Genomic DNA, 13226 nt, shown 5'->3' with positions numbered 1-13226 from the left:
TCTCCCTGAAAAGAATTCTTGCTGGGAATGGAAAGCTGTCAAGAAAGCACAAAGAGCTCAGCTTAGCAGCCTGCCTTGTACAGCTTTCACAAGCATGAAGAGAGGGTTTGGGAGCTGTAAATTTGGCACTCATGACAAGGTATGCCAGTCACACTAGTCTACAGCCTTCCCTGGGAGCTGTTCTGCTGACACACAGACTCAGCCAGGAGTCCTGATGTTCTCAGCTGCTCCACCTAGAAACCTTCCCAAAGTGGATCTGATAATTCAAGTCTTAATTTCCCCCAGGATCTGTTTCTCAAAGAACACTTGTGTGTACTCAACTCACTTGAGAGTTGATGTTTGAAGCCCTAACTTTTGTTCTCTTGGAGAAATAATCAGAGGTGGACATGAAATTCCTTCCTGCACAGAAAATCTGTATGTCCTTAAAATACCTCATCCCTAATTGAAGAGTAACTTTGGGTATGTGTGCATTTAGAGCTGTTTAAAAGATGCGGTTGGTGTGAAGACATTCAGTGGTTTTCAGTCACAGAGGTCAGAAGCTGTTCAGTGCAAATTCCTGCTCAATGCAGGGCTGAGTCCAAGGATGAAGCTTCCACAACCTCTCTGGTTGCTTCAGTATTTGATCACCCTCAGATTTGATAGACTTTACAAAATAACCTGAGTCACAGTAAGAGGAGCTAATCACAGCAGGAAGAAATCTCCCAGAAATATAAAAACTGGAGAAAGTAGAAGAGAGGACAGAACAGTTCAGAAATGTGAATACAAAGAATACAAACTACCACTTGGTAGTCAGTTTGTCAGTAGCAGGATAGTAAAGTGTGTGCTCAATGAGCAAATGAGAGACTTCCTGTTGAATTGCTTCACAGAAGTCCAGAGGTAACAGAAACAGTGCTTAAAACTCAGTATGAGGAGTCAAATGCAGATTCAACTGTTAACCTGCGGAGTTCAGTATAGCATGAGACAGTCTATCAAGAACTGAGGTTAATAAAGCAACTATTCTGATACACTAAGTGTTACTTCATCAATTAGTGAGTTGTCTCCTGCAGAAGGCTGCTTTAAAACAGGTATAAAAAAAAACTATGAAGTGACAGATCTTCCAGATCTTTTTGTTTGAAAGCTTCTTCCCTACATTGTGATGTTTCTGTAGGTATGGCACAAAGCACACTGTACACCAGCAGGATTTATCAGTTCTTATTTATAGTTATCATGCATAGATGTGCACTTTTTCCTTTACTTAGCCTTTCTAAACAAAGTAACAACGTGTACTGTAGTTATCTCCTGTGGCATTCACTGTAAAACACAGTATTTTAAAATAAGCTGTAGCATGGTAATTATTGCAATAAATTTGTTTGGTCCCTGGGCTCATGGTGAAATGAGGTTTGCATGGAACACCAGAAGGCAGCTTCCCTTCCCTCCCTAATTCATGCAGGAGTGCCCAAACTGTCATGAAAAGACAGATGTATGAAATTCTCTTCTGATAACTTCTCCATGGCAAAACTCTAAGGGGCTTAGAGGAATGAGAAGAACAGTAAAAAAATACAATTGTATATACTTGTCTATTCCTAAGACTGGAGGAACACAAATTCTTGCAACAGCTGCTTCATAAACATTCATGGTATTCACTGACTGTGCCCTGTCCTGTGCTGCAGCACATTCCCATTTTCTGAAATCTTTCGAGTCTATGTATATATAGTAAGTCTTTGCTGCATCACTGTCACTGTACTTAATAGCTAGAGTGATGTTCTGAGAGCAGACCTATTTTTAAGGATAAGCTTATCGATGTTTGCTGATTTATTTTATATCCTAGTTGATAAATCCTCAAAGAAACCATTCAGTCTGCTTATAATTCTGTTTAACCTTTCCTTTTTTTGGTCAAAGTTGTTCTATTTTTCAAATCCTCATTTAACGACAACAAATCAAAAAAGAAAAATGAGATGACTCCAGCTATGACAGAGCAAGATTTACTTTAGTACAAGGCAGAAACACTTCTATTAGAACAGGACAGACAACAAGTTAGACAAATGAAAGTGCTAGTCATGAACAAAGCTTCTTAAAACTAGTTTCTCTCAGTTTCTTAAAATAGGGCTTCAGGGTGTTTTTATCTTGTACTATCAAATTCTGTTAGTTACATAACTAAAACATGCAAATGAAGTGCAACAAAGTACTCTCAGCCGTTACGTGATTAAGCAGCTTTTAATATTTCTATTGACAAACATTGTTAAGCATAACCAGAGTGAACAGTATATACTTGAATTCTGTCCAGTGACAGACTGGTCACTGAAGTACTGATTCAGGGAGAACTACTGGCATTCTAATTTCATTTTCAGTCGAGCCTTGGGATGCTGAAGTGATCATGGACTAGGACGTGTTCCAATAGTGCCAAATTCTAGTCAAAACTCAGATTGTGCGTTAGTAGCCAAGGCTGAGGCAAACAATTATCCTCTATCTTACACAAAAAGCAACTTAGCATTGAACAGACAAAAAGTTTGGTCAACAAACTAGTTTTACTTCTTTAATAGTTTTTTTGCTAATAACTCAAGAGGCACAACAGTACCAGTAAAGCATATGGACGTTTAAATGCACAATGGCCACGGACAGTCAACTTGAATATAATAGTGTTTGGTAGCAGACCTAAAGACGACTTTTAGATTCTTCCACTCTTAAATGATTTTGTATTTCCTCATGACCTAGTCATGCACTGGAGAGGAATTCCACAGCAGTTTCCTTCTCTTCAGTTAACTCCTTAGCAGTAAGATCCATCTTCTCACGAGAGAAATCATTAATAGGAAGACCCTCAACAAACTTCCAGGTCTTGTCCTGTTTGAAAACAAACAAATAAGCCCCTCCATGTAAGAACAAGCTTCATTCAGTCTGCATGAAGGAAACTTTGCAGCTTAAGAAATAAAGCTTAGGCACTAAAAACCACATCAGGCAGCAGTTAACTTTGTTTCAGATAAAGAATGCAACTAGCACCAGCTAGTCATGTCAGATATGTCTTGTCTATCAAGCACTTAACTGACAACCAAGGTAACTTCCTTGGTTAATAAGAGTCCTCTCCGTGATAGAATGCTAAATCCCCACGTCCCAGCAACTGCAGTCCCACACTAAAAGCACTGCTGTTAACAAGCTCACGTGAGAGTTTAGTAGGTTTTGCAGAAGATATGTGGATTTAAACAGTCTAGTTACCTTGATGACAACAGGGAATGAATATAGCAAGTCTTCTGGAACACCATAGGAATTGCCATCAGAAATGACTCCCATCGAAACAAATTCCCCCTGAAACCAGAAAAGTAAGAGAGAAATTCATTTTTCACTGCTAGGAGCAAGCCAAAATTTTGACTTCCAATATCCTGCATGTCCTATGACACACTTCACGCCAGAAAAGGACAGATTCCTTCCTTTGAACCCACATGCACTTGAGGTCAACGATGCTGGCATGTAATCAAAGCAATAGGCAAACAAGCACTTAGTCAGGAGCCACATCTTACCGCTGGAGTGCCAAACCAGATGTCCCTCACATGATCACAGATAGCTTTGGCAGCTGACATGGCACTGGACAGTTTCCTAGCCTTAATAACGGCTGCTCCACGCTGCTGAACAGTCTGCAATTAAGAAAAAAAAAACCCTAAATTGAAAGCAGCAATACATGGCTTGGTGTAAATGCTGTTAGTAAATGACACAGAGAAAGCTCACCATACATAATTATTTAATTTCACCACACCAGGTATAATTAATCACTAAACAAAAGAGGTAAATAAATCATAAATACAATCTTACCAAGGCAAGAACATAACGGTGTATTTCAGAGGTTGGCTCACTCCCTAGTACCTGCTTTACAGCTAGCTGACTTACTTCATAGCAATCGGATGTCTCAAGCTTCCCCTACCAAAAGATTCTGTGCATGTCAACAGTAAGAGATGTCTCCAGCAGCACTGTCCATTAAGTTTTTTTGCTGAATACCAACATCAACTACTTGCTGGTCTCAATCCTACAATGCTGACTGCAAAAAATTAATTTAATTCCTGAAGATAGATGAACCTACCTCCCTATCCTCAAGTTTCTATTTAGAAATGTTGTGTTTAGGAATTGCAGTTCTCAGAATCAGAATAGCTTCTTAAACTGCAGATATTTTTTTTTTAGCAAGCTTTGCTAAAGCTCTATGCCAACCACACCCCAGTCTAGAAAGCAAGAATTATGAAATCTTATCTTAGGCAAAGCATTCCAGGAGAGACCAGCAGTACAATGCACCTAAAAGGCCAAGCCTGGTTTGGCCACGTACGATATAACAGGATCAAGGACATGGACAAGTTTCTGCTTACACTCTGGCTCATGAACTTTGGTTCTCAGCCATTTGGCTGCCAATCATTCATTCCACAGCAACAAGCATGAACTGAAATAAGCTATAACCAAAGCCAAGACACAGCAGAGCACTGTCATATGACAAAACACATCCTCTGTCCCAAACTAAAGCTTCCTTGGCTAAGGTGCAGTACCTGCCTGGCTGGATACCAGTAACATTGCAACACCAAGCAAAGCACAGCTGCTTGGAGTCACAGTCATCTAGGGCTTTATTAACCCATTTCACTTTATATTACATTTAGGTCACCTGTGTTCTTGACCAATTAATACCGTTATTTTGTTTTACTAACCTAAATTATTATTTATTACTACCCTACGTTAAGATATTCGCAGGCGTTTTCTAGATTTTTCAGACTACTTTCCAGAATTGCTGTGGACAATGCCACAGATTTAGATTTGGAAAGTGTGCATGTGTGCACACGAATGCATGTGCAGGGACAGGGCTGCTGGACTGCTTTGGTGGGTGGAAAGCAGCAAGTGGATCATCCTAGTTCATCTACAGAGTCACCCCAAAAAGTCACCATAGTGAAATGGCAACAGTCAGACAAGCTGCACCTGGGCAATGATCAAAACTCTTCTTGTTGAATCATTTTTGCACTCCAATTGGATTTTTCTAGCAGTATTTACACAGGCTCTCATGACTCAGATTTTTCAAGAGCAAACAACTGATAAAGATAAGCTATTTCAAGATCGCTTTTTCTACTGAGATAAAAGAGCTGTTACACAGTTTACAATTTCAGATGTGGTTAGGAGAAAGCACAAGCACAGAATGACCACAACAAAAAAAAGAAAAAAAAGGAAGAGAGATCTTACCAGGATAAAGTCTCCCTTCAGCCAGCTGTCATCTTTTATAGCTTCATAAACTCCAACTTCCTTTCCTTTCACGTTTACCTTCGCATGATTAACATCTGGATATTGAGTGGAGGAGTGGTTGCCCCAGATGATGACATTTTTCACATCATTAGAAGTCACACCGAGTTTCAGAGCAATCTAAATGGAAATTAAAGACATCTGTTGCATTGACTTCAGCTTCTCCATTCACACAATTCTTTGACAGCATTGCTCTGTTTGTATTTAGCAGAGATAACAGAAAGCATTCTACTTTGAAAAGGCCCTTTTTACCTGAGATTTAGCTCTGTTGTGATCCAAACGAGTTAAGCAGCTAAAGTTTTCCTTTGGTATAGATGGGGCTGACTTCGAAGCAATCAGGCAGTTAGTATTTGCTGGATTCCCAACAACCACAACCTAAAAACAAAAAAGGGAAGGCAAAGTTGAAGCAGGTATTTCTGCAAAACAACTCCCTCCAGTGAAATACATTGCTTTGCCTTCAAAGAAGCTATCAAAAGGCTGACTTTTCTAAATTTCTTCATTGTCTTCAACAAGATTGTTTACTCTGTGTTTTTCATAGACATCCAAGTCTTCTATAACTGCACAGAAAAATATTTTCTGGGTAGGTATTTTCTTTATAATTTGACACTCAAATGTAAAAGAGAACAAACATCTAGGGAGATTTGTGCAGACTCACAGCCAGGCTTGAAAACTCATGCTACCAGGTAGAGGGAAAGCAAGATACATGCACACTAGTCAGCCCACAGTGAATTCACCGTCACCTTTTAAATGCTTTCCAGACTGGCTGCCACTGCTTTACATAATTGCTTTATTATTAAGAAAGCCAGAACAGTGACTTATCTCAATGTTCATAGGCTGTTAGAAGTAAAACACTGCCTCAGCTTAGATCAGTGTTTTACTACGGAAAACTGATTTTTATTCATCCTTCATTTGTGCCTCAAATGACTAATGTCAAGCTCCATATACTCTCAATCACAGAAGCTAATCTGCAAACCTCCCTTTGTATTGCCCCTTTTGAAAGTGAGTTCAGTAAATTTTCCACTACCCCACAACAGTTATATTGGTAGTTTTTATTCCAACTGGATAAAGAAGCAAACAAGTCTTTAGAAGCAGTAGGAAGTTCATCAGCAGAGGAAGTAGATATTAAAAAGTCAGTTACAAAGCACAGTTGGAGTCTGGGTCTGAGATTAAGAGCAGTAGGAGAGCAGCCACATGATCCCATTAACTGTGCTGAAAGAATCTGAGAGAGAACAATTAAAATCTTCCAATGCTCCAAAGCACAAACAACCTATATAAAGCCCATTTTTTGTGCAACTGTAATTCCATATTGATACTGAAGTTAAGGGTCATTATGTTAAAGCCACAGATGGATATGAAGTAGGCAGCTGCATGTGGGTAATTTAGTTCTCCCAGAGGAGAGAGATAATGAACAAAAGACTGCTGATTTCTTTAAATATAGTTTCGTGGAGTTGGGTTGGGTTTTTTTTCAAATTGGTGGTAACCAATTCAGAATATGTGTGAAATACAGCAATACAATGTAAGACCCATCTTTTTCACAAAAAAAAAATTAAGGAGTAAATCATCTGCCTATTTAACATTCTGTATCTTATCTAGCCTTGACTGTGGTATATTTTCCAGGGCTTAAATAAAGAAATGCCTGCACTGAACAAGCTCCTGGTTGTGCAGTGTCATTCTACAATGTATTTAGATCTCTACATAACAGAGAACTAATGCTTTAAATTCAGTTTCTATATTCACCTTGACAGTCTTTTTGGCATACTTGTCCAAGGCTGCACCCTGAGACTTGAAAATTTTCACATTTGCTTTGAGTAAATCCTTCCTCTCCATGCCCTCTCTCCTTGGCATGGAGCCAACCAGAATTGCTATGTCAAGGTCTTTGAATGCAACTTCCTCCTTGTCTGTTGGAATGACCTCTAAAAAAAGGAAAGGGAGGGGGGAAATTCAGCAAGATAAATACTCATGGCATAGTGTTAATGGGTATATTCTTTTGTTCATAAACAGTATATAATCTAATCTGACAATACCACTACCTTCCTCTTCCAGAAATACAAGTACAGTCATCTAGCCCTAACTCCACAGATTAAATACTTGCCAGTAAACGGTTTATCTATGCAAACATTTATCTAAAGTGGGAAACACAGGAGAAATCTATTGAAGAAGATATGTTTCATGTGTCTCTATCTGATACTCTTCACTTCTGCAATAACTTTTCAGTGGCAAGTATCAACACAAGTGAAGTTTTCTACCTGCTTTAACAATTCAAACCAAAGAGGGCTTGACTTGTACAAGAGCTGGTAGCTACACACTTTTTTTTCAACTACTGTAGCAACTAGAGTAACATCTACTTGCTCTCTTTCATCATCTTCTTTAAAGTATCAGAACTTAACTTGTTTACACAACTTGATAAGCAATTTTTTATTTTGTGCAGAAGATACTTCTAAAGACTAAATTATTGGGGTTTTTTACTTAGCAAAGGCATATTAAACATTCAGTGGCATTTCACCACTAGAATACAATGCACACATCTGACAGGCAGAAAACCCAGGATTGGATGATATAAACCGAAACCCAGGTATTTGCATTGTCAATTCTTTTCACAAAACTCATTTGATGGCATTCTTCCTAGCTTACAGCCTAAGTTATTATCTTCCATAAAATATAAACTCAAGAAAGGGTAAGGATCATCTAATATTTTCTTCTGCTTAACTTCCTATAGGAACTCATAAATGAAACAGATGTACTATAAAATCTTGTAGGTGTAAGAAAAGATTTGTTTGATCACCTCTGAGCAGTGGCAGAGCACAGTCCTGCAGCTCCATCACCACACCTTCCAACACAGTCATCATGGGAGTGATATCCAGCAGCACAAGAACAAGGGGCTGTAAAGAAAGAAAAGGTTTAAATGCAAGTTGGGCACAATCTGTTTTGAATCTTGTACTCTGCTAGAAACTGCTGTCTTGGGCAAGATTTAAAACCTATTTACAGAAAACAAACAACTTCAGCACAACCAGAACTGTTAAAGTGGAGAAGGACTTCCCCACTTTAAGCAGAAATTACTCGCATATTGGTAAACCATTCTGAGAGTCTATGAGACAACCACTCTCTGACTCACTGACATGAGCTCCTTTATTCCTGGGCAGCAGAGACGTGACAATTCAGTGTGAGAGTTACCTGGTCTTTGCCGAAGACATCGCCCTTGGCAATGCTGTAGAGCAGCGAGTAAGCAATCTGCCCAGCAGCTCCAGTCACCAGGACTCTGACAGGTTCACCCTGCAAAACAACCACAGAGCCTTACCCACAGCTACACAGTGCAGGCTCACACCATCTGAGTGCTAGAAATTAATGGTTACTACAGAAAGAAGGTTATGATATATTTAACCTGGATGAAAGCACATGCCTAAATGGGGGTTAGCCTCAGCTCCTGGGATCAGACTTCTGTTCTGCTAGAAGCACCAGCAATTTCTCTACTTGCTTTTACAGAAACACAATGCCAATATCATCTTTAAGAAATGCCCCTGGGAAAACTTTCAAAATGCCAAGAATAACAATCTATTTGAAAAGCTTTCTATTCCCTTTAACAACATTGCCTTTGTAACACAACAGTGTACAACATACTCACTCATTAGCTTATCCATTCATACTTGAAATTCACTACAGAAGTTTTAAAAGCTTCACTTCACTGGTTTTCATATTCTTTCACTTTTGAGGGCTGTTTCCATTAAGCATTTTGAATGCATATTTACAACCAAAGCCTTACTGAATGCCAGAAACCAAAGATTTAAAACTACTGCCTCCCTGAACACTGAACTCACTGCAACAATTTAACAAATCCACAGACAAAAGCCACATTATGAACAAATATAAGGCACTAATATCCATAATACAACTGTTTATTGTCAAACTGACCCAGAACACTAAAAGACTGGGAGAAGGCTGCTAATATGTTGCTATATTGCAAGTAAGGGGGGAAAAAAAAAGGTACTTTTTAAACAAAAAGAGGGTAGATTTAGATAATAAATATTTTACAGTAAGGGTGGTGAAACACTGGCACAGGCTGGCCAGAGAGGTGATAGATGTCCCATCCCTGGAAACATTCAAGGTCAAGTTGGACAGGGCTCTGAGCAACCTGGTCTAGTTTAAGATGTCCCTGCTCATTGCAGGGTGGGTGGACCAGATGACCTTTAAAGGTCTTCAAACCAAAATGGAACACATGCTAAAGGACATTCATAACCCAATATTTTATAAGCTTGTTTTTTGTATTTCCCTTTTTCTTTAGAGGCAATAGGGCTGAGGCAGATTATGCTAAGACGTGAACAAGCAGACTCTCTGACCAGCCTGCTGGAATGCTAAGCCCACTTTATGAAATAATTAAAAGACGATCATTTGAGTTATGGACCAAACAGGCATAACTGAATGTGAAAGAAATGATTTAATTGCACCTTGGGTTACATTATGAAAAGTGTAGCTTGCAGTGCAAGCACAGACACTGTGCTCAGTGCTGGTGATGCTGCAGCTGGAATGCTGAGTCCAGTCTTGGCACCCTGAGCTCATGTACTGTAAGATGAGGCTGAGGGTGCTGGACATGGTCTGGAAAGGTAGAGGCTAAGGGGTGAACTAACAGTACACTAGTACATCTTCACGGAGGGTCACAAAAATGATGCTTCCCAACACTTCCCAGTAGTGGCAGATGGCAGAACAGGCTGCAAAGGCTACAAGTTAAGAGAAAAATTCCAGATTACATGGTAACTGCTGCAGCAGTGCAAGGTACCCAGGGAGTCTGCAACCTTCACCCTTGGTGGTTTTCAAGACCCAGATGAAAAAACACATGTCATAAGTTAGCAGTGACAAAAGCCTTGCTGTCAGGCTGGACTGGACAACCTCCAGACATGAAGCAATAGAGGGCAGAGCGCATGACCTCTACAGATCCTTTCCAACCAACATTCCTGTCACCGATATTTATAGGAAAACCATTTTGGGCTTTGAGTGTATTCTCTCCGCAGAAGTGACCAGACAAGCACAGTCACATCAAGCCAGCATTAGGTAACCATAAAAATGAGGCCACCTACCCCATTTTACCACATACCAGATAAAATGAGTGCACAAGCAATGAAGTTAAACTACTGAACTCGCAGATTTAGACATGGCCTGGTTGTGCCTTCTTTATGGGTGATTCTTTAAATCTCTGGCTACATGATTACTGGTTACACAGGGTTGAACTGCATTATTTTCTTTTGAACTTGTCCTGCTCTAAGTCTCATCCCTCAAACCTCATTGAAACTCCACAAGGAGAGGGAAGGAGAGCAAACAACCAATTCTTGATGGTTTAAATCTCAAAACTAGTTTTGGTACATTGTTCTTGAGTAGGGAAATGTACCACAATGTCTGAATGACAACAGGCAGCATAGAATAAGACGTGTATCAAATTTTAAACCCAACTTTTCAGCAAGTTTCTAAGGAGAATCTATATTTTATTTATATAAAGGGAACAATGAACACTCTTTTAAGGCAACAAACCATACTAGTTAGTGAAAAAAGTACAGGAAAGTTACTGTGCTGCAAAACCTCAGCCTGGCAAAATCCCATATCAGTGACATATGAAAAGTGATCCCATGCTAATCATGCTACTCCAGAACTCAGACAGGTACCAGCAGAACACATTTTCTTTGAATTACATGGCACCTGAAATCAACTGTGAGCTGATTTCTGAATTTCCAGTGAGTGAAACAAAGATTTTAAGGCTCTTACAGCATTATAGTGAGTATTTATCAACAGGAGAGGGAAGTAGTAGAACATAAAAAAGTAAGAGATAGCATCATTTATTATTGTTTTGCTGAGACAAACTTAGCATCTAGACTTTAAAAAAAACCCCAGACCATCAGTCATGACCCAGCTCCACCCTCTTAGCATAATTATGTTTGGTTATTTCTATCCCTCCTTCCCCTTTTGGGCTGGAAGAAGAAGAAGAAACAAGCTAAAATAAAGTGAGGTGTACTGCCTACTTGTTTTTTTTCCTCTCCAAAACTTCAGTATGCTGGATTCAGTGCATTCCCCAAACCCCTGGTCCCCCTACACCAGTTGTGAGCATTTAGTACCAAAGAAACTTTCATGCTTTCTCTTAAATCCAGAAGTTAGATTAACAAGCCAAAAACATTGTGCTGCTTACAATATGTGGATAATTCTCCCAAAAACAACTTTCATCGCATATCAAAACTGGTCTCAGTGAGCATCTGAGGCTACTTTTGGAGGCTGGATGAAATGGCTGGTTTAGAGAAATGGTTGGTTTAGAGTAATGAGTAACTTTCCCACAATGGAAGTTGTGGGTTCTGCACATTCATGTCCAGGAACTTTAATCCGTGACTTGGCTCCTACAGGACTATTTTCATGCTGTGGTAACTACAGAGGTGACCTTCATTCACCATCAGGTATACAAGAACTAGAGGATGAATTAAACAACAACTAACTGAGCTATTTTGTTTCAAAGCCTTCCCTACTCCACATCCAGCTGATATATACATAAAGATTTTAGGAAACTAAAAGAGTAGCACAGGTAAGGAAAAAAAGGATGAGAAAAGAAACCCCAACAACTGAACACTGCATCCCCAGGTTCCCTTCTCCACCTAACTGAGCAATCGTGTATGATTTCTCCCCCTCCTAAACTATCACAGATAAAGTAGAGCTTCCAATATCAAATGAGGAAACTGTAGGCTTCATGCCCTCCCCACTCTGGGTTAAGAACTCAGTGCCTCAGTTATGGCTGTGATTACTGCTGCTATGAGCAGTACTAAACCACTAGTACCACATATGCAAATAGCAACACACTGCAAAACTGACTGAGGAGGTTACAAAGGTAAGGAAAAGGTAACTCCCAACCTATCAAATGTTGTGACAAGAGCATCTGTGTCCTATCTGCACAAGAGGCAGACTTTGCATTGCTAATTACAGTTATAAAAGACCTCAATAAATATTATTGCTGATAAACTGTCTATAAAATATCATCCACTTAACATTATTCCTGAATATTAAAGCTAACTAAGTTATCCCACCTTGCTTGCCAAAAATGATTAATTTAATGCATTAAAATAAACTCTATCTCAGTCTAGAGTTTGCTTAGAAACTTTCCCTTCTTTAAAGCACAATGCAGTGACAATAAGTGCACTTGGAAATGTGATAGAAGGTATGAGCAAGACAGTTGTGCCCTTGAGGAACGCCACCAGCACTGTGGTTCACAGACTGAATTCCAAAGGTATCCTTTCCCTAGGAAATGACCTTGAGGCAGGTGCCATGAAAAGCCTTTTTCATTTCACTGAGCTGCTGCATCAATAGACAGATGACTTTATTTCAGAAATTTAAAGCTTGTGCCCAACACCACAAGCACAATCAGAAAGGCAAAGGCAAGATAAAAACAGTGACATTCTGAAAGGTCTGGACATCAAATTAACTTACAACCAGCTGTTCTCCGTGGCCAGCAAACTCATGTCAGCCAATGTTTTCAAAGCTCAAGTACAAGCTAAAACTTGCTGTCTTGTGGTCACTCCTGAGAATTCAGATTTTAAACAGAAAGAGTGGAGAAGGGGGATAGATAAAGCTTATAAATTTTGCTGGGGTTTTGGGTATAGTTGAAATAATAAACCACTTCTCAGAGCATGCAAAGTCCTAAAAGTAAAGGTCCAAATAACAGGATGCAGAGTACAGAAAGCCATGGAGATTTTTTCATTATTAGAGAGGAAATCAGGGTCTCTGTGCAGCTCTGTATGTGCATATATGTACATATACATACACACACGTACGTATACATGCCGCAGAGCAGAGAAGCACTGCAGTTCACCTATGCAACCTCAGGGCAGAACTAGAAGGACTCCTTGACAATCTAAAGAGCCTACACACACAGCTGGATTTCCGACAGCAAGGAGAGATGAAACGACAAAGACATTTCACAGGCAACTCCCCCTGAGCTAGCACAGAACCGCACCGAAACCTTTCACGCCTCACGGAACCGA

The 13226-nt window shown here is 39.6% G+C and overlaps 1 protein-coding gene across 1 annotated transcript; it reads right to left on the bottom strand.

Moving 5' to 3' along the window:
* Positions 1 to 2179: 2179 nt before the first annotated feature.
* MDH1 (malate dehydrogenase 1, NAD (soluble)) lies at positions 2180 to 8499 on the bottom strand (the record flags this gene model as incomplete). The annotated part of the gene is made up of 8 exons (XM_009080401.1): positions 2180 to 2817; positions 3187 to 3276; positions 3489 to 3602; positions 5173 to 5349; positions 5482 to 5604; positions 6967 to 7142; positions 8012 to 8108; positions 8401 to 8499. Coding segments are annotated over 8 exons (1002 nt in total), but the record flags the coding sequence as incomplete, so codon positions are not given.
* Positions 8500 to 13226: the final 4727 nt, after the last annotated feature.

The sequence above is a fragment of the Acanthisitta chloris genome, unplaced genomic scaffold (assembly GCF_000695815.1).
Source record: "Acanthisitta chloris isolate BGI_N310 unplaced genomic scaffold, ASM69581v1 scaffold30538, whole genome shotgun sequence".
Lineage (NCBI taxonomy): Eukaryota > Metazoa > Chordata > Aves > Passeriformes > Acanthisittidae > Acanthisitta > Acanthisitta chloris.
This window is presented reverse-complemented; position numbering and strand designations above follow the sequence as displayed.